Below are 21,547 nucleotides of genomic sequence, written 5' to 3'. Positions count from 1 at the left end.
GGTCAGACAGGAGGACCAGCAGACCCTTTGAGCTGGTTCACGCAGATTCATGTGGGCCAATGCAGGTGGCTTCTTTAAGTGGATCGAAGCATATTCTTGTGCTGATCGATGATTTTTCGAAACACACCTGGTTGTTCACGCTTAGACACAAGAGTGAGGCAGCTGCATTGATCAGGGATTGGATCACAGCGATAGAGCTGTGTTTTTCCACCAGGATGGTTTCGTTTCAGTCTGATCGGGGGGCGGAATTCACTGGTTCTGCGCTGCAGAATTTCTTCAGAACAGAAGGGCATCAGTCACAGTTTGACAGCACCACATAGTCCCCAAGAGAATGGGATTGCAGAGAGGAAGAATAGAACTCTTCAGGAAGCAGCAAATGCTTTGCTTTTTGATTCAGGTCTCCCACGGCGCTTTTGGGTGGAGAGCTATCGAACTGCATGTTTCACACAAAACAGTGTTCAATTCAAGTGTAGGGGACACACCCTATTTTCTGCTGCATGTTAAGAAGCCCAAGGTGGATTTCTTGTGTGTGTTTGGCTGTGAGGCTTGGGTTCTCATCCCAAAGGCCAATCGCAGAAAGGGTGAACCAAGGTCCAGGAAGATGATCTTTGTAGGCTATGAGCCGGGTTCAAAGTCGTGGCGTTTCGCATATCCCAATGGCAATCAGTCTAGGCTGCTTATTAGCTGCAGTGCTGAGTTCTGTGAGCAGAATGGTTGGCGACGCGTGCATGGGAACCCAGACGTTCTTTCAGAACAGTTTGACTCAGATGAGGAAGAGGAGGAGGACGAAACTGAACCTGTTGCTGAGGAACACAGTCTGCAGCCACAGAGTCCAGAACCGGAGTCCCCAAGGGAGAGGTTCCAAACCCCTCCGAAGGGAAGTCCCAAGACCCCTCCACAGGTCTCTGTTAAGTCTGAGCCAAAGAGTGAGCCATCCTTGCCTACAGGTCCAGTTGTGAGGCACAAAAGGCGCAGCAGGTCAGAGGGGGAGGTCTATGACACAGGGGATGGTTTGTCTGGCCTTAGTGAGTCAGAGCGGGTGCAAGAGTTCACGCTGAGGAGATCAGTGAGGTCAACCAAGGGAAAGCCACCTGACAGGTACGAAGCTACGAAGCAGTGTGTGGGCTGGTGTGGCTAGGTGTGAACCTGAATCCTTTGAGGATGTTCAGAAGTTGCCTCAGAAAGAAGCTAGCAAATGGCATGAGGTGATGCAGAAAGAGATGAACTCAATGGAGTCTCTGGGTGTGTTCTTCCTCACACATTTGCTGGCTGGCAAACAGGCTGTGAGTTGCAGGTGGGTTTATCGTCTTAAACCCACAGAAGCTGGAGAACCGCAATACAAAGCTAGGTTAGTGGCAAGAGGTTTCACGCAAAGGAAGGGAGTCCATTTCACAGAAGTGTACTATCCTACTTCCAGAAGTGAAACTCTGCGCATGCTCTTAGCTGTTGCTGCACAAAGAGGTTGGAAGGTGAACCACTTTGATGTGGATGTCACCTACTTGAACTCAGATCTCCCGGAGGAGTTGTACATGCTTCCTCCTCCAGGGTTTGAGGTCAAGGGGCAAGGCATCGTGTGGAGATTGCATAAATCTATTTATGGTTTACGTCAATCTGCCAGAAATTGGAACATGTGTCTGAATGAAGCTTTAGAGAAGCTAGGTTTCAGGAGAAGTGTTGCTGACAGCTGTCGGTACCTGAAAGGATCAGGAGAGTCACAGGAAGCTGTCCAAATCTTTGTTGATGATATCTTGTATGTGGCACAGACAGATAAACATGTGGAAAAGTTTGCTAGGGAGCTTGGGAAGCGGTTCAAGCTCAAGCAACTTGGAGCTGTTAGGTCGTATCTAGGCATAGATGTGTCAAGAACAGAGGATGGAAGTTTTTTTAAAAAAAAATATTTATTACTTTTAAAGCTTACAAAAAAGGAAGAGAAGAAAGAAAAGACAAAAGTCAAAAGAAAAGAAAAAACAATACAATACAAAATATAAACAATACAAAACACAACCTTAACACATTAAACTAAACACATTAAACTAAACAAAACCCTTTCCCTAATCCTAACCCTAAACAAAACAAAACAAAAACAATTTAAAAACATACGTCTCACCTTTTCCATACTCTATCTTTCATTCCCTTGTTTCATCGACCTCCTCTCACCTCCCTTTTTGTATTCCACTTCTATTAATTGTTTCAGCAAATCCTTTCCATCTTTCTCTATTTTCTGTCATATTATAAATATCTTAACATATTTTTAACCTTATTTTCCATTAAAGCTAAAATACTTGTATATGCTTAACTCCTTATAACATTTCTACTAAGGCCATAAAATTTCATTCCAACATTTTTCTATCACTCATTAATTTTACAGTATTTCTATAAATAAACTTTAAATTTTCCAATCTTCTTCCACCATCTCTTCTCCCTGGTCTCGGATTCTGCCAGTCCTTTCCGTCAATTCCATATAGTTCATCAACCTGGAGATCTTATGTCCGAGGTTCTTAACTCTTTTCCAAGTCCCTTCTGCAGGTCTTCTTCATATTCTTTAATGCTAAAGAGCAGATCTCGGGGAGACTCCAACCTAACAATGCTTTTATTCCTTCTCGACAGGTCAGCCAAATTTCCGTAGTTAAAATTAAGATCCATAAAGTATTTCAGGACATGTTTCAAGCTTCCTCCAAATCCAAAGGCCCCCAGAGCTTCAATCTCCTCCTGACCCAAGTCCATATCCCAAAAGTCCATTAATCCCTGCATAGAGGGATCTTTCCAACTTTCCTTCTCCAGTCCAAGCCGGGCTCCGATCCTCAAAATCTGACTTTTTCTAGATTCAATCATAAAAGGCCTCAGCTTATAGTCCTTAATTTGCTTCTGTAAGGCTGAAGATCCTGCTTGTATTACTTTAGATTTGACAACAACAGCTTTCTCCTTCTCCTCCACAATTTGTCCTGCCAAAGTAGATTCCTTTACCAAGTCCTGAATAATTTCTGTGTTGGTGTTCACTTTTTGTCTCAAATTAATTGCTGTTTGTCCCAAATTGTCAATTTTAGTAGTCATATCATCCGTCTTCTTGTGAAGCTGTTCCAGCGAATAGCTTATCTTACATAATGCAGTCACTATGGCTTCTCTTGTCAACATTTTTAAATGGTCCAAGGTCAATCCCTGGTTCTCACAATTTCTTATCTTGCAGCTGGAGATTCCCCAGTTACACTCCTGTAACAGTTTCAAAAGCTCCCTCTAGAGGGAAACAGTCTCCACTTGTATCAATCCTTTCAAGCACAACTCAAGCAATAAAGATAGTTTCAATTTTCAGTTACTTTTCCTCCTTTTTAAACGCAGAAGAGGACAATGGAAACAGTATATTTCTCTTATTTGGCTAGCTGTCAAATACGTTCTGTTCACAGTCAATGAACTCTCCCAAAACGTCACTCTTTCTGGCAGCCCGTTTCCAGGTTCAGAGCAGTGGTAATTTGATTTTTCACTCTGTCCTGCAGGCTCGCTAGGTCCGAAATTTCCCCCCTCTTCTGCTTCCAAGGGGGGTTTGCTAATTTTAACCGATGGAAATTTAATCCTTTGCCAAAGGCTTTCCGAGGCTTTAGCTTGTAACGTCTTTGCTTCAATCTATTTATAAAAGAGGAAGGCGGACTTCCTGTTTAAAACTGTGATGGGATGGTGAGCTGCTTGTGCGTAAAATCCTAGTCCCTCAGAGTTTGGCTAAGTCCACAAATCTCTGTCTGTGACGGAGCTCCTTAAGCATGGCTCCATCAGTCGCTCGTAGAATCGGACAGTGGGCGTTTATGGAACTTCTTCCAGCATAAAAGCTCCTTAACGGAAACGCGTCTTCTGGACTCTCGGCGTGACAGTTTCCGGCGAGGAGTAGGTGTCCCTATGGGAGGTCCTGAAACCTCCCCACTATTTTCGCTGGAAGTGTCTCTGAGCCCTCCCTCCAACTCACTTTCCCTTGGAACTCCACCTCTCCCCCTGCTGGTTCCCTCCTCCGCTGAATAGTCTCTCTCAGCCTCTGTGAGCCCTTTCACCTCCTGCTCCTCAGATGGCAGTTCCCTGACATCCACCTCCCCTCCAGGGCCCCCTTCACCCCCTTCCCTCCCCTCCTCTGCGGGAGGCGAGGGAGCAAAACCCCTGAAAGAACCTCCCTCATCTTCCGAAGTTTCGAACACTTCCCTCCACCGGTTGCTGTTTCCGGTTTCCAAGTACTCCTCCTCATCGGAGTCTGTTCCTTCTTCCAACTCCGATTCCCTGAATCCTTCCAGTTCCTCCTCATCGTCGGTGGTGCCAAAGTACTCCCTCCGGAACCTCGCTACTGGCTGAGGTTTCCTGGGGAACCTTTGGTGGAACGTTTCGATCAAGATCTCGTCACTGACCTCCTCTGCCGTCACCGGTTCCCCTTCCCACGCGACCAAATACTCCACCTGATTACCCTTCCACCTGGAGTCGATGATCTCCGCCACATGGTTGCTGCTTTCCCTTTCTTCTAAGACTGGTCCCCGTGTGGATACCCCTTCACCTTCCCCCTTATATGGTGACAGTAATGATCTGTGGAATACTGGGTGCAGTTTCATGTGGTTCGGTAACCGGAGTCTGAAAGCCACTGGGTTGACCTGTTGGATGACCTCAAATGGTCCCAATCTTTTGGGTCTCAATTTCTTGCAACCCCCCTTGAACGGCAACCCTTGGGTTGACAGCCAGACCTGACTCCCCACCCTAATGGTTTCACCTTCCCTTCTGCTCTTGTCTGCCTGCCTCTTATATTCTTCTTTGGCCCTTTCTAAGTTGAGTTGGAGTTGACGATGGATCGCTTCCATTTCTTCTACAAAATGTTCGGCGGCCGGGACACTCCATCTCTCCCCTCCTCCCCCTGGAAACGCCCTGGGGTGGCACCCATAATTAGCCAAAAAGGGGCTCATCCCGGTGGACACATTCTCCGCATTATTGTAGGCAAATTCCGCTAGCGCCAACTTTTCGACCCAATCGTTCTCTCTGTCATTGACATAACACCTCAGGTATTGTTGGAGGATACCGTTTGCACTCTCCGCCTGCCCATTGGTCTCAGGGTGCCTGGCAGTCGAAAAGTTGACCTCTACGTGCAACAAGCTCATAAGTTTCCTCCAGAACCTGGACGTGAACTGTTTCCCTCTGTTGGAGACCACCCTCAAGGGGGCGCCATGCAGCCTAAAAATATGTTCTACAAACAATTTCGCTGTCTCTTCCGCCGTGACTGCATGTGAGCAAGCTACAAAGTGACCCATCTTAGTTAACAGGTCTACTACGACTAGTATGGCGGTTTTCCCCTGGGATTTAGGCAGATCAGTCATAAAATCTATCGATACCGCCTCCCACGGTCGTTCTGGTGTGGGTAACGGTTCTAATAACCCCGCTGGCGCCCGCCTTTCTCCTTTGGCTCTCTGGCATTGGTCACACCCTCTTACATACTCCCGTACATCCTCCCTCACCTTGGGCCACCAAAACTCCCTGGTCACCAACCACATGGTCTTGTGTTGCCCAAAATGCCCCGCTGTGGGGTTGTCGTGCAGCTGTTTGAGTACTCTCCCCCTCAATTCCCCTTCGGGTATATATAGTGCCCCTTTGTAATACAATGCCCCGTTTCTTTCTTCAAAACCGCCGGGGTCTTCTCCCTCCCTCCTTAAACCTCTGAGCTTATTCTGGGCGTATTCATCATTTACCGTTCCCTCTACCAGTTCCCTTTGCCCCACCCAGGCCGCCCCACACACCCAGCGGTCCTCTGGGATGATATGTCTCTCTTCAGGCGCTCCCTCCCCCTCCAAATATTCAGGTTTGCGTGAGAGAGCGTCCGCTCTGATGTTTTCTGGACCTGGCACATAGCAAATTACAAAATGGAATTTGGAGAACTCCTGGGCCCACCTCACTTGTCGTTGGTTGAGCACTCGTGCCGTTCTCCAATACTCCAAATTCTTGTGGTCCGTACACACTTGCACCTTATGCTGTGCGCCAATTAGTAAATGTCTCCATCTCCGGAACGCTTCGTGAATGGCGAGTAGTTCTCGGTCATATACGGTGTAGTTCCTCTCGGATTTGTTCAGCTTACGCGAAAAGAAGGCACACAGTCTCCATTCTGACTTATTCCTCCCCGGCTGAAGCAGCACCGCCCCCACCGCCCGGTCTGAGGCATCAGTTTCCACTCTCATGGGTTTTTGTAAATCCACATGCAGGAGCTGTTCTTCCGAAGCGAATGCCCTTTTCAGTTCCTCAAATGCTTGCTCCGCCTCCGCCGTCCAAACGAATTTCTTCTTGCTGCTGAGACAGTCCGTGATGGGAGCCGTTAAGTGGGCAAAGTTCTTGATGAATTTACGATAAAAGTTCCCAAACCCTAAGAACCTTTGCACATCCTTTTTCGTTTTCGGTGTCTTCCATTCCAGCACCGCCTGGACCTTGCCTGGATCCATGGCTAATCCCTTGTCTGATAAGCGGTACCCCAGGAATTCCACCTCCTTGGTGTGAAACTGACACTTCTCCACTTTCACCCACAGCTGGTTTGCTTGCAGTTGGGTCAGCACTTCCCTGACATCCTTTACATGCTGCTCCTCATTCTCTGAATATATCAACACGTCATCGAGGAAGGCCACGCAATTCTTGTAGAGCAGAGGTCCCAGGACGTGGTTCATGAACGATTGAAAACATGCTGAGCCTGATTGCAATCCGAAGGGCATAACTAAATATTCAAAAGCCCCCAAAGGGGTGAACATGGTGGTATTCCATTCATCCCCTTTCCTTATTCGTATCAGGTTGTATGCCCCTCTCAGGTCCAGTTTCGTGAATATCTTTCCCTTCCTCACCCTGGTCAAAATGTCATCAATTCTGGGCATGGGGAAAGTCACTGGTTCTGACACTGCATTTAGGGCCCGGTAGTCCACTACAAGCCTGGGTTTATCCGTGTTTTTTTTGTCCACAAAAAACACTGGGCTCCCCCCCACCGCTCTGGACTCTCTGATGAAGCCCCTCTTCAGGTTTTTATCAATAAACTCCCTTAACTCCTGCATCTCCCTGTCTGACATGGCGTACAGCTTGCCCACGGGGAGCTGGGCTCCAGGGACCAGGTTAATTTGGCAGTCAAAGGCTCTATGCGGTGGTAGTTTATCTGCTTCCCTTTCGCTGAAGACCTTGCTCAGGTCAGCGTATTGTTTGGGCACCTTCCCTTTGTCCGCCACTTCCGTCCCTGCTAGAAAGGCTTTTGCCCCTTCCGGCACCTTTCCCTCTCTGCAGTGTTCCAGGCAATGTGCTGACCCAAAGGAGACCACTCTCTGATGCCAGCCCACTAGCGGATCATGCAACGCTAGCCAGCTCATTCCCAAAATAACAGGAGCCCCTCCCAGGGTGGCCACATTGAACGCTATCCTTTCGGTGTGCCTGGCCACCCTCATAACCATTGGGACGGTCTGTAGGCTAACTTCTCCTCCCAACAGCTCCCTCCCATCGATCGTGGTCACCTGCAGGGGGTTGCTTAAAGGGAGTATCTGTATCTGGTGTTCAGCTGCAAACTCCTTACTCATAAAATTACAGGAGCTGCCTGAGTCCAACAGCGCCTTTGTATTTAGTGGGTATCCGTTTGCCAGCTCTAGCAACACCTCTATTACTAGGGCTGGTCTTGGAGGTTCTGGAGTGGGCACTTTTACTGCTCCTTGGCCTGGCTGCTGTGCCCTGACGGTGGCAGCCAGGCGTTGGCTTTTACTGGCTCCTGGACTCCCTCCTCCTTCCCCCCAACAGCTCCCGCCATCCCTTGCCATTCCTTTCTTTGCGGGCAGACTCTGGCAAAGTGACCTGGCTGCTGGCATAGATAACATTTCTTGGTGCTCTTCCCCTCCTTCTTCCTCCCTTCACTGGGATTTGAAACTGCGCACGCGCGCGCTGTTCCAATTTCCATCGGCTCTCCTGGCGGGAAATTTGGCTCCGGAATCTCTGGAATGCGGAAATCCCTCCAACGCTCTCCTTTCCCTTCCCGCTTCTCCAAGGCTCTTGCCTCCTGGCGCGCTCCAATGGTCAGCGCTGATTTGGTCAGCTGGTCCATAGACTCCGCCCTGGGCGCCCGGGAAAGTTCGTCTTTCACCGCCGAAGAAAGCCCCTCTTCAAAAAGCATTTGAATGGGTTCCGCCGATAGGTCCCACCCCAATTTATGTATCAGCATAGTAAACTCAGTCCAGTACTCACGAACCGATCGGCTCCCCTGTTTACAAGCCATCAATTGTCTGCGCACCAGTCCCTGTTCAATCTCGCTGGAAAACATCAAATCCATGGCGCGAAAAAACTTCCTCGTGTCCTTCAGCATTTCACTATTCCCTGCCATCAGGGGTCTAACCCAGTCTCTCGCCCCCCCTTCGAGATGGCCAACCACAAATGCCACTCGCGATGCCTCGTCGGGAAAGTCGTCAAACTGCAGCTCGAGAGCATACTGCATCTCTGTCCTAAAGGCTTGATAGTTCCTGGGGTCCCCCCCAAACTTCTGCACCAATCCTGGCATCTTTCTTGCTAGTGTAGCGCCTTTTGCCTTTTCTGCATCCTGCGCCCTCCTTTCCTCTAGCCTCGCCGTTTGCAGCGCTAGCTGGACTTCCAACACCCTGTACCTTTCTTCCAGGCTTGGACCCTCTCCAGCTCCTCCTGCTCCCCCGGCTCCGGCTGGGTTGCTCATGATGCCTCTCTGCATAAGCTGCTTTCAGGGACTGTCCGATTGCTGTGATGGGATGGTGAGCTGCTTGTGCGTAAAATCCTAGTCCCTCAGAGTTTGGCTAAGTCCACAAATCTCTGTCTGTGACGGAGCTCCTTAAGCATGGCTCCATCAGTCGCTCGTAGAATCGGACAGTGGGCGTTTACGGAACTTCTTCCAGCATAAAAGCTCCTTAACGGAAACGCGTCTTCTGGACTCTCGGCGTGACAGTTTCCGGCGAGGAGTAGGTGTCCCTATGGGAGGTCCTGAAACCTCCCCACTATTTTCGCTGGAAGTGTCTCTGAGCCCTCCCTCCGACTCACTTTCCCTTGGAACTCCACCTCTCCCCCTGCTGGTTCCCTCCTCCGCTGAATAGTCTCTCTCAGCCTCTGTGAGCCCTTTCACCTCCTGCTCCTCCGATGGCAGTTCCCTGACAAAAACCTTCCCGTTTCGGTGCCAAATTAAGATATTTAAAGATCCAATTTTCCGTTCTACTCACGGGTAGTTGTTTAAAATCCAATTGTCCACAGGAAAAAGTCAGTGCTCTCCGGCAACAGCAATGCGGCTTCACTCCGTGAAAGAAGCAGTCAATTCGAAGCACCGCGCCTGTAGTAATGTTGCTCCACAATCCCACCGCTGCCACCATGTGGTAAATCCTCGCCCCCAGCCGCCTGCCCCTCCCTCACCTGTCTTTGCTCTCCGGCCAGTCCAGGCTTCTTGAGCAGGGCTGGTAGGCGGGTTTACACTTTTTACAGAACCAAATAACCAAACAAACCCGGTAGGGCTGCCACCACTCCCTCTATTCCCGGGGACCCAGAACCACAACCCAGGGAGTAGGCTGTGACCCGTTATCCTTGGCTATCCCCACTCTACAAGTTGCATCCACAGACTTGCAGACAGAAATTCTACGGTAGAGCGTAACCAAGCGTAAGGCTAGGATTTAGCTATTCCCCCGGGAAGGCACATGAACCAAACAGTTTCTTCTTTAAAAATTTATTTTAAAAGAACAACAGAAAAACATGCTAAAATAGCAGGCACTTCTTTGGCAAGTTACAAGCAAGGAAAACAAAGACATTGTAAAATCTAACTGGCTTACATACTCACAACTAAGAGATAGATAGAATAGTTAGAGTCCTTCCAGTGTCCGCATTCAAAGTCTTTCCCGATTCTCCATCACAAAGGATGAAAGGACGGCTACTAGGTGGAACATCAGCAGCCGGGCGGTTTGCGGATTGCAGAGCGCGCTTTCTCAGCCATTTCCCAGATCTTTTATTCCCAATTTCCAAGTTGCGTCGGAACCCCAAAACCAATCATAACTCCTGATTATTTTTTGAATTCGCCAATGACGAGCTTGTGGACTAATCAATCTAACTCCTGGCAGCTGGACTCATTAAGAACCCAGAGCCTAAATCAAAGGGGTTCCTCCCTTCCCGTGAAACTCATGCAGATTCACATTCTCAGGCAATCAAGGCCAGATAACATCACTGAGGGAATGCACTTAACTTCGAACCCAGGTGTCAAAGCTTTCATTAAATCAAGGGGGTTTCCTTTCCCATAGTAAATCTCTCACACTCTGGGAGCCTGCTAGTCTGAGGTTAAAGGGACAGAACTTATATCCCATGATCCTTGTGGCTAGCTGGTTACCCACAAGGCCTCACTCTTGTTGCTTGACCAAGGAATAACTCCTAACTGAACACTAACTTTACTACAGCGCCACTTACCCCACATCGCTCCGGATCCCCAAAACAGGGTTACCCCGCGAGTAGGGGAGGCGCAAAAGGTGCCAGCCGAATCCCAGGTTCACAAGCTTCTCCCGCTTGTGATTTCAGTGGGTCTCTGCCTTCACCACGGCGGTCAGACCCTGCTTTCCACAGAGCAAGTTCCTCCCGATTGGAGGAGCTCCGCCATTGCCGGAGGCGCAAACCCGGAAGTCTCCAGAGGATGGAAGTTTTTTGCTGAGTCAGAAAGGTAAGATTGAGCAACTGCTTCAGAAGTTCAGGATGTCTGAGTGTGCGGGTGTCAGAACTCCCATGGAGACTGGCTACGTGAAAGATTGTCAGCAAGTAGAATGCGCTGTGTTCGAAAATGCTGAACTCTTTCAGTCAGCTCTGGGTAGCCTGCTGTATCTGTCCCAGTGGAGCAGACCAGACATAGCGTTTGCTGTCAATCTGCTCAGCAGGGAAGCTTCAAGTCCAAGTGTGCAGGCCTGGAATGGTATCAAATGGGTGCTGCGTTACCTTCAGGATACCAAAGACTTTTCCTTAGGTTGTCAGCTAAGGGTGACATCAAGCTGACTTCGTGGGTGGATGCGGATTGGGCTAACCTCCAAGATCGCAAGTCAGTGTCAGGCCTAGTAGTGAAGTTTGGGAACTCAGTAGTTGGGTGGAGATCCCGGAAGCAAAGTCTCATAGCGCTTTTGTCTACTGAAGCCGAGTTTAGTGTGCTACCTGAGGTTTGCAGAGAGCTTGAGTTCTATGTGTGTTTGGTCCACGAAATCTGTGGACAGAACGGTTTGCCCGTCGTTGTTTTTGAAGACTACCAACCGTGCCTGAAGTTGGCAGAAACGGGGCAATTTAAGGCCAGGACCAAACATCTAGACATACGTTTCCAAAATGTGTGTCAGAGTGTTCGTGAGGAATTAGTTGTGCTGAAATACTGTCCCTCAGTCAAGAACCTCGCTGATGGTTTCACGAAACCACTAACCTTCCAGAGACATGGTGAGTTCTGTCTGTGTTTGGGGTGAGCATTGTTGCTTGTTTCCCCCAGATGCAGGGCAAGAGGGGGTGTGGAGTCTGGTGGTTATAGGCTTAACCTCCTGCAATGTCCTGTACCTGGGGGAGGAGCCTCTACGTGAGGCTGTGCGTCACAGTTCTTTGTCTGTGAGAGACTTAGTTTCAGTTTCAGTCTGAGAGTGCTTTGGCACGGAAAGGAGAGAATGCAGCAAACCTCCGATGGTTGTAATGAGCTGATTTATGGCTTGTAAATAAATGCAATAGAGATAGAAGAAGCTGTCTCTAGACCTGATTTATTCCTCTTTCTCACACGGACGGCAAGACCTCTGTGACTCTGCATTTTCTGCCCAGGTCGTCTCCAGTAAATTGTGGCCCAGGGAAGCATGACTGGATGGCAGATTTATTGCACAGATACCGACCCCAATAGTGCCTGCACTCCCTGCTCTTCCTCCCCATCAAAGGGAGCCACATAGATAATGGGGATCCTGATAGTGCCTACCCTCCCTTCTTCCCTCCCTGTCAAAGGGGGCCGTGTAGCTAATCCTGATCCCTCCTTCCCTCCCTGTCGAAAGGAGCCTTCCCATGCAGCTTCTTCTCGTGCCTCCCTCTGTCTCTGGCAGCCCATTCCCCAATCGGGAAAGCCACACTAAGCCCGCATCCCCTCTTCCAGCAGCACTGCGCAAAAATTTGGCAGAGCTGTGGAAGAGGCAAGAGAGGGCATTGGGATATTTAATATGTCCATTTTCTCCCATTTTATTGTACTCAGACAGCTCCCCTTTCCATTCCTCAGGTACTACCGTCTTTCCCTGAAAGTAAGACATCCTCCGAAAATAAGACCTACTTCCAGTTTTGCCTCTCACTGTAATATAAGGCATCCCCCCGAAAATAAGACCTCCCTGATATTAAGGCCTCCCCTGAATATAAGGCCCCCGAAGCTACCATAAGGTGTCTGACTCCTCTGGACCGTAGCAGCGGGCACCGCAGTGCAGCCAGAGCTATTCAGGCAGTGCAAGGTCTCTTTTAATCAGAGAGCCCGCGCCGCCACTAGGACAAGCTGCCGCCTGTTGCTCGCTCTGCCCTGACGGAGTCTGGCTGACTCACAATTAGACGATAAATGTGTACCGTATTCTTCTTCATGGAAAAATAAGACATCCCCAGAAAATAAGACCTAGCGCATCTTTAGGAACAAAAATTAATATAAGACACTGTCTTATTTTCAGGGAAGCAGGGTATGTGTACTCATGGTACTATGAAGTCTCTCAGCCCCACTCACCTCACAGAGTGTTTGTTGTGGGGGAGGAAGGGAAAGGAGAATGTTAGCTACTTTGAGACTCCTTCAGGTAGTGATAAAGCGGGACATCCAATCCAAACTCTTCTTTTAAATGTTAGCAGGGAAAATATTGGCTTGATATTTAAAAACATTTGGCATAATTCATGAATTTCTTAGAAGAGCTTGTTCATCTGTGAATAAGGCTCTCCTGGCTTTCAGGAGGAAATGGTGGAAATCTTAATGTACTTCCTGCTTACTGATTTCAGTTTGGTTAAAGCCTCATCTTGACAAATGCTGGCTCAGGGTGGTGCTTTTATCCTCCAGTAAACAGCACGGGAAAGATAAAAACAAAACATTATTGCTGCCAGTCACTGAGAGAACATGATATGAATGTTCTGCTCAAATCAATTCACTTTGTGATATTTTCATGTAGGGCGGTCGTCATCATTTTAGACAGAGAGTGGTCATTGTTAATGGCAGGAGTGGTCTGTACTCTTCTTCCTTATCCATTTCCCTCTTCCATTCCTCAGGAGTCTCATATGAGAGAGACAAAAGCTGTGGACCCCTCAAATATCATCATAGCACCTCCACACCATGTTGGAATCCACCCAGAGTGGCTGGGGAACTCAGCCAGATGGGCGGGGTATAAATAATAAATTATTATTATTATTCTTGTTCTTGTTGTTGTTATTATACTTCCTTTTCATCTTAGATGACTGGAAATATCCCTTTAACACTGAATTAACCCATAAATAAGATTTTTTTATTGATGAAGGAAAAACTGTGAAAGTTGACATGATGGAAAAAACGGAGCGTTACAGATATTTCCACGATGAAGCTCTGTCATGCTGGGTAGTTGAACTTCCTCACAAAGGAGGTGCTGCTGCCTGGTTCATTCTGCCTGATGAAGGCAAACTGAAGGAAGTGGAGGATGCTATGGGGGAGGAAACTTTGTCCAAATGGAGAACATCTTTTTAAAAGGGGTAAGGCTTTTCTCTGCTGTTTCTAAATGCCTCTGTAGTAGTTAGTATGGAATGAAGGCATCTGTTTTAAAACTGTAAAATGCCTCTCTTTAAGGGTATGAAAATCTGACACTGCAAATGCAGTTTATTACTGAGTGTTGTAAAACTCTTCATCGCTGATGATTTAATGTTCTGATTCTCGTTTAGGGAAGAAATTCGTCTGTCTCTTCCAAAATTCTTATTGTCTGCATCCTATAATTTCAACAATGTGCTGTCTGGGCTGGGCATTACTGATGTGTTTAGCGACAATGTTGATCTATCTGGAATTACTGGAAGTAGCGACCTGAAGATTACCAAAGTACGTGTGTAAATATCATGCCTTGGGTATTTTATGGTATGAGATCAAGCTTTTAAAAGTAACTGACAAATTTACTTCGAAGCATTAAGAATCGGCCCCTGGACCTTTCCACCTTCTCTTGCAGTCTCTGTAGCAAGAAGACTGTGCCTGATCATTCCTTATCAGGAGACTCTTTGCCTCCTTGCCATAGTAACCAAGTACATAGGGTTGTAGGCAGTGTTAGTACCACTCAGAGATGACCCAATCAGAATAATTTTATTTATTTAATCAGCTAGTTAGCTAGTTAGTTAGTTAGTACCCATTCTTCACTCTAAGGTCCCAGGGTGGGTTACAACATTGAAACACAACATTAAAAATAGTTTGAAAACTACCTGCAATCATAAAAACAAAGAGGGTCGTAGAATTGTAGAACTGTAGAGTTGTAAGGGAGTCCCGAGGGTCATCTAGTCCAACCCCCTGCAGTGCAGGAATCTCAGCCAAAGCATCCATGATTGATGGCCATCCAACCTCTGCTTAAACGCCTCGAAGGTATGAGAGTCCAGCACCTCCCTTGATCTGGATATTATACTGGAATGGACTTCCTTGGCCTAGATGCCCCTTTATGCCCCTTCTAACTCTACCATTCTATGAGTCTATAAATTATTCTGGGACCTTTACTGGTGGCAACTGCATGCACACAGACTTAATTGCATTGCATGTGAGAATTTTGCTTGGGTTAGGGAAATGCTGCACTAAGTTCCAACACATCTGAAAGACGACTCGGGACCCAGTGTTGTGGAGAAAATCAAAATAAAGCAGCTAATCAAAAGACAGTCCAGACTGGAAGTTCTTTGAGACAGGCAGAACCCAGTCACTCCATTCTTCTGTGCATATTTACAGGCAGCGCTTGTGGCCTTGGAACAAAGGTTTGGAAGGAATTCTTCCTCCTCGTTCCGAGTACCTTGGGCATGTGACTTGAGAAGCACCCAGTGGCCCAGTGGGCTTGGTGCTCACCTCACATGCATGCCAAGCCTCAAGTGCACATTCAGTGACTCAATGAAAGACGGCATAAGGTGGACCAAGGTTTCCCTTCTTTCTTTCTTTTTTTTAAAAAATATATATTCATTTTTCTTTTTCATTCATTACATACATCTCAAATTCTTAACATTTACTATATATTCCTCCCTCCCTCTCCTCCAAGGCTTCCCCCAACTTCCGCTTCTTATTTGTCTCTATTTTCACCCCCTTTGCTATCTCTTAACAGAAAAAATTATTAATTACGTAACTTCAAGCCTAAAGACATAAAAATAAAAGGAAATACACCATCATATTTCACTATCTTCTAAACATTTTCTAATGCTAATAATGTGAATGTTTATTTAAATCTTGCCATCAAGTCTATTGGCTTTCTTTGTTTATGCAAATATAATATGAAAGGTTCCCAATCTTTTTTAAAGTCTCTGTTCTCTTTTTCTATTAGTCTATCTGTCATTTTTGCCAGTTCTGCATAGTTCATCAACTTCTCTTGCCATTGTTCTTTGGTTGGTATTTCTCCAGTCCTTAAGATGGACCAAGATTTCCCTTCACCCAGTACAGTTACATACACTGCTAACCCAGAAATAGTGCTTCAGGTTAAGAACTTTGCTTCAGGATAAGAACAGAAATCGTGCTCTGGCGGCGCAGCAGCAGCCGGAGGCCCCATTGGCTAAAGTGGTGCTTCAGGTTAAGAACAGTTTCAAGTTAAGAACAGATTTCTGGAACAAATTAAGTATTTAACCTGAGGTACCACTGTACTGCCTCGGTTATCTGCCCCACTGTCTCTTGAGTTGTCTTTCCTGCCCTGACTAACAGCCAATTAATAAAATGCAACTGCAGCCGAACCAATTAGTCCCAAACATATGAAGTTCTGTAGAGGGGGAAAATGGAGTCCTGAAGCCAAATATTCCTCCTCAGCTCCCAAATAGGCACCTAACTTAACCCCATACCATGCAGGGACGGAAGGTGGGCACTCCAATGAAAAGACTGGAGTGTTTCCACAGATCGAGGCTTCAAAGCGGCTTAATCCTCTTGGCTAGGTTTCCACATGGGCCAGCAACACCCCTCCCCTGAGGCAACCACTCGAGTCTCCTTTCTCAGGTGGATTCTGGGCATGGCAAATTCACCCCCACTCAAGTGAGGGAGCAGCATTCCTTTGGCTGTTCTGAGGAATCAGCAACAAATATACTGAAGCTACTTGTTTAATTTTTCTTGTAAATATATAAAAGCATAGATAACATGCCAAGGTAAACTGAATTTAGCACCACAGCTTGAAACACCACTTTAGAATAATATGGAACAACAGCAAAGAAATAAAGAATAGGTTTATAAATTTGAACACACTTGGCACCTATCCATGCACTTCCTGGTCATTGTTTGTATCAATCCCATACTCTGAGTAAACCCATTGAAATTAATGTACCTAAGTTTGTTGTTGGCAAACCTTGCCAACAAAGGTCCGTATAGTTAAAGCCATGGTTTTCCCAGTAGTGATGTATGGAAGTGAGAGCTGGACCATAAAGAAGGCTAATCGCCGAAGAATTGATGCTTTTGAACTATGGTGCTGGAGGAGACTCTTGAGAGTCCCATGGACTGCAAGAAGATCAAACCTATCCATTCTTAAGGAAATCAGCCCAGAGTGCTCACTGGAAGGACAGATCCTGAAGCTGAGGCTCCAATACTTTGGCCACCTCTTGAGAAGAGAAGACTCCCTGGAAAAGACCCTGATGTTGGGAAAGATTGAGGGCACAAGAAGAAGGGGACGACAGAGGACGAGATCGTTGGACAGTGTTCTCGAAGCTACAAACATGAGTCTGACCAAACTGCGGGAGGCAGTGGAAGACAGAAGTGCCTGTCGTGCTCTGGTCCATGGGGTCACGAAGAGTCGGACACAACTAAACGACTAAACAACAACAACAAAGTTTGTTGTGTCTATTAGCAGAAGAAGAAACAAGTGGGAGACATGCAGTTGGCCGAAAGAGGGGGAGTGGGAAGAGACTGCACACACGACAGTGGCTCATTCATTCATTCGTTCATTCATTCATTTAATAAATATAGGCTCTGTGGTTTAACCCACAGCGCCACCCGCATCCCATCTGGGTGGGTACCAGGAATGATTAATGCTTCATTGGAAGGAGAAAAGGTACCATCTGCCTTGAAGGAAGGGATAGTACACTCTTTCCTTAAGACAATCTCCCTGCACCCAGAAGTGTTAAACCACTATTGTCCAGTGGCAAATATCTCCTTTCTACTCTATTCCGAACTTAAAAATGGAAAGCGTAAAGCTGATGGTCAACAAAATAGATTTAAAGACTCTCTCAAGGCAAATCTAAAAAAATGCAGTATAAACACCGACAATTGGGAAACACTGGCCTATGAACGCTCCAATTGGAGAACAGCCTTTACCAAAGGTGTCATGGGCTTTGAAGACACTCAAACTCAGGACACAAGGGAGAAACATGCTAAGAGTTGATCTTGTGCTAAGTTGATCACCGTGATCAACTCCCACCCAGAAACCTATGTCCCCACCTGTATATGCGGATCCAGAACTGGCCTCCACAGTCACATATGGACTCACTGTTAATACCATGTTCTTGGGAGACAATCTTACTCGGCTACGAGTGATCACCAAAGAAGATAAAGATCCCCTTTCTGGACAAGTACTTTAGAGATGGTGGTGGTCAAGTTTCAGGCATCCTTGGAGGAAGCTAATTACTTGGAGCAATTCCTGTCTGGCTTCAGGCCATGTCATGGCACTGAAACTGATTTGGTTGCCCTTGTTGTTGATATTTATCAAGAGAGAGATGGGATGGGGAATGTGACACTGCTCAGTCTCCTTGATCTCTTGGCAGCTTTTGATACTGTTGACCACAGTATCCTTCTGAGGCATTTCAAGGAGTTTGGGGTTGGGGCACTGTAGTTCCATCCTTGTCTCCAGAGCCTAGTGGGTGGTCCCCTAGATTGGATGGATGGGAGGTTGCCTGCTCTTGATGGGGTAACACCCCCTTTGAAGGAGTGGGTATGCAGTTTGGGGGCATTTCTGGATCCACTGCTGTCACTTGAGGCTCAGGTGGCCTCAGTAGTATGGCGTGCCTTCCATCACCTACTTAATCTTGTAAAAAGTCCAATCACATACCATGAAATACCCAAACTGACCACATTTACATACATACTTTGTCAATCTTCACCTTGCCACCTCCAGTAATTCCAGTCAGGTCAGCGCTGGGAGTAAAGACTTCGGAAATGCCCAGCCCAGGCAACAAATCTTTGAGATCGTAGGATGTAGCCATTGATAATTTGAGGATGGACAAAGAAAATTGCGTTCTGGACAAGAATCAAAACGTTAAAAGATAGGCGATAAGAAACTTTGTTTAGAAATATGCAGCATTTATGGCTTCAGGTCTACATATACCGGTACTAAAAGGGAAGCATTTTGCAGTTTGTTTTCTGGTGTATCCAGAGGCGTCGTGTGGGGAGGGCCAGGGACTGAAGCCCCAGGCGCATGATTCGGCAGGGGCGTGAACCAGGTGTCAGCTTGCAGGCACCCCTACCCTGCCTGACACTGGGGGGTCTTGCTGCCGTGCTGCAAGTCTTCTCACTGAATGGCAGCATTGGGGGGGGGGCGGCCTGGCCCTGTGTGAGCGAGTGGGCAGGTGGTGCAACGTGGCCCCATGAACCCTCCACACCCCACACCCACTCAGTGGTGGCAGCAGCAAGGGTTGGGCTGGTGTGCTGGGTTTCACACCCAGCCCCTGGTCCCACATGCATGCAAACAAAACATGCAACACCACTGAGTATATCAGTTCTGACTGTGTTCTGTGTTTCTTTGCTGCTGTCAAGAGTGGGAGGAGAATAGCTTACTAAATCCCACAAGAATACGGTGAGCATATACTGCTAACCAAATAAATCTTGTACTTGGAGAGCAGAGCACAAAATTCTAAGCTTCATTGCAGGTAAGAGAATCTTACAAGCATCTTTTCCTGCTGACCCAGTGAAGGAAAATAGGATGGTGATGAGTGTTCATGACTCCTACAGCATCTTGAAAAATTAGGTAGGCAAATCCTAGCACTAGAGGGAGGGTCTTTATCATTCCCACAATAGCCCCTAACTGGCCCCAAGAAACCTCTCTCTTTTTTTGGCCTCTTTCATACTACTGGGAGTCATTTGTTTGTAGTGGCAATGCTTGATTGCTTTAATTGGCTGTTAGTCTGGGCTGGAAAGGAAAGTGAGGAGATGGCAGGGAGTAAATAACTGAGGCAGTATTGGGTTAAGGGCAACCTTTGGTCACCTTATTCAGGCTTGTACTGGGTCACTGGAAATGAACTTTAGGCTTGGCATGCACATTTGGGGGCAAGGGGGGCAGGTCCAGTAGGTCTACTCTGCACTTGTCAAGCTCACCAGGGAACTTACAGAAAGAAGGAAGTATCCCTTCCAATTATTTTATCTGCATCACTGAGTATCACCTGTAAAGATGCCCTGCTGTCAGGAGTGACACAATTTTAGGGAACTTGTCTTCATACACCACATTTTGCTTAGGCTAAGTATAATTTGTTTTGCAGGTCCCCTAAAGGGTCATATTAAATAAACATAATTGTTTTCACCACAGTTAGTTTCTTGGCCCTTCTGTTGGTGTGTTGGCAGAGTCCTTTGTACATATATCCTCCTTGATTTAAAAACAGATGCCTTTATTCCATGCATTAATAAATACTAATTACTACAGGGACATATAGAAACAGCAGAGAAAAGGCTTACCCTGTTTCTAAAGATTTTCTCCATTTGGACAAAGTTTCCCCTTTCAAACCATCCTCAACTTTCTCCAGTTTGCCTTTGTCAGGCAGAATGAACCAGGCAACAGCACCTCCTTTGTAAGAAAGTTCAATGACCCAGCAGGAAAGACTTTCATCATGTACATGTCTAAAATAGTCAGTTTTCTTCATCATGTTGACTTTCACAGTTGTCTTGTCATAAACAAAAAAATCTCCTTTTTTGGTATTTTCAGGAACGAATGGATTTTCCCACTCATCTTAGAAAAAAGGAAGAGTTAGTTGCCTATTTGAGAATTAACCTTCAGCCATGTGTATGAATGCAGTGTGTTGAATCAGGAGAGTGTCGACAAAGGAGAAAGATTGCCAAGGGTAAGTCAACATGCTATTGGTGTTTCAGAACATGCCTAATCGCCTTCTAAATCCAGCCCGCAGATGGTCAGCGTAGTTTTTACATGAGTAGAATGTTTCTTTTTATTTAAAACACACCTCTGGGTTATTTGTGGGGCCTGTCTGGTGTTTTTACATGAGTAGAATGTGTGCTTTTATTTAAAATGCATCTCTGGATTATTTGTGGGGCATAGGAATTTGTTCATTTCCCCCCTTCAAAATATAGTCCAGCCCCCCACAAGGTCTGAGGAACAGTGGATTGGCTTCCTGCTGAAAAAGTTTGCTGACCCCTGTTTCAGAAGATAGCAAGGGAGAGAAGAAATGGGAATAGTGGGGTCTCATGAGCCCAAACGTGGACTGAGTCAAGGGGAGCTGCTTCCTGTCTGGTAGATAAAAATCCAGGGGCAGGGACCTTGGTGCCCTCTGGATGTTGCTCGAGTTCACCACCATCAGTGTCAGCCAGTGTGCCCAATGGTTAGGGATGGTGGAAGATGTAGCCCAAAAACATTTGGAAGCCTGCAGGTTAGCCATCTCAGCCTCATCCCGTGTCCTTTTCTAATGCTGCATTGAATGCTACATATTTTGGGACGTTCAACAGTTTTCAAGCCACCCCTTAGCAACTGGTAACTTGGCAGGCAATGATGACAAAGTTATGTGCTTTAGTTAGCAAAGCTTCCTTTGTTTTGAAGGTATACTCCTTGCAACCCAGCCAGATGGGTGGGGAATAATGATGATGATGATGATGATGATAATAATAATAATAATAACGGAACAATTCATAGCCTTAAATATTGATTACTTATCTTTCTTCAACATACCTTTGAAGTAGATATAGTTCACAAGAACCATCATGGTGTTTGGATCTAAGCCTCTTACTACTTCGCGTATTTTTCCTTTAGTGTTGGCCTTCACAAAATCATTTATCTGCTTTTCAGCCACTATATTGTCTTTGAAGTTAACAGCAAAGATCTCAGATTTGTAGAAACTTTGGATGTCCTTATTGTACCTAGTGGCTATTTTGATGCCCTTAGCTAGGTACAAGCCGTTCCCCATGTTCACCATGCCTTGATGATTTGAACTGGTCAGCACCTTGAGGAACTCTTGAAATCCTTTATGTATCATGCATGTGTCAATTTTCTCCAATCCAAGTCCTTTGTAAATTTGCTTTTTGGTGTTTGATTTAGCACCCATGCCGAGCATTGAAAATGCCATGGAGATACTCATAGGGAGAAGAAGATATTTTTGCCACCCTGGAGTGAAGCTACTTGTCTGGTGACCTTTCTGGCACCTTGACGTGAAGTTATGAATTTGGCGAATTTAATGGCAAAGTCATCAATACAGGACTCCGAGTATATTTCAGTTTTGTTTT

The 21,547-nt window shown here is 46.6% G+C and overlaps 1 protein-coding gene across 1 annotated transcript; it reads right to left on the bottom strand.

The window, feature by feature from the left end:
• Positions 1-292: 292 nt before the first annotated feature.
• Positions 293-21,231, bottom strand: LOC128402341 (serine protease inhibitor A3G-like). The gene is made up of 4 exons (XM_053366352.1): positions 20,997-21,231; positions 19,778-20,048; positions 18,199-18,349; positions 293-433 (listed from the first exon to the last, which is right to left on the bottom strand). The coding sequence occupies exons 1-4, from the start codon at positions 21,229-21,231 to the stop codon at positions 293-295; spliced, it is 798 nt and encodes a 265-aa protein (XP_053222327.1).
• Positions 21,232-21,547: the final 316 nt, after the last annotated feature.

The sequence above is a fragment of the Podarcis raffonei genome, chromosome 1 (assembly GCF_027172205.1).
Source record: "Podarcis raffonei isolate rPodRaf1 chromosome 1, rPodRaf1.pri, whole genome shotgun sequence".
NCBI classification, from domain to species: domain Eukaryota; kingdom Metazoa; phylum Chordata; class Lepidosauria; order Squamata; family Lacertidae; genus Podarcis; species Podarcis raffonei.
This window is presented reverse-complemented; position numbering and strand designations above follow the sequence as displayed.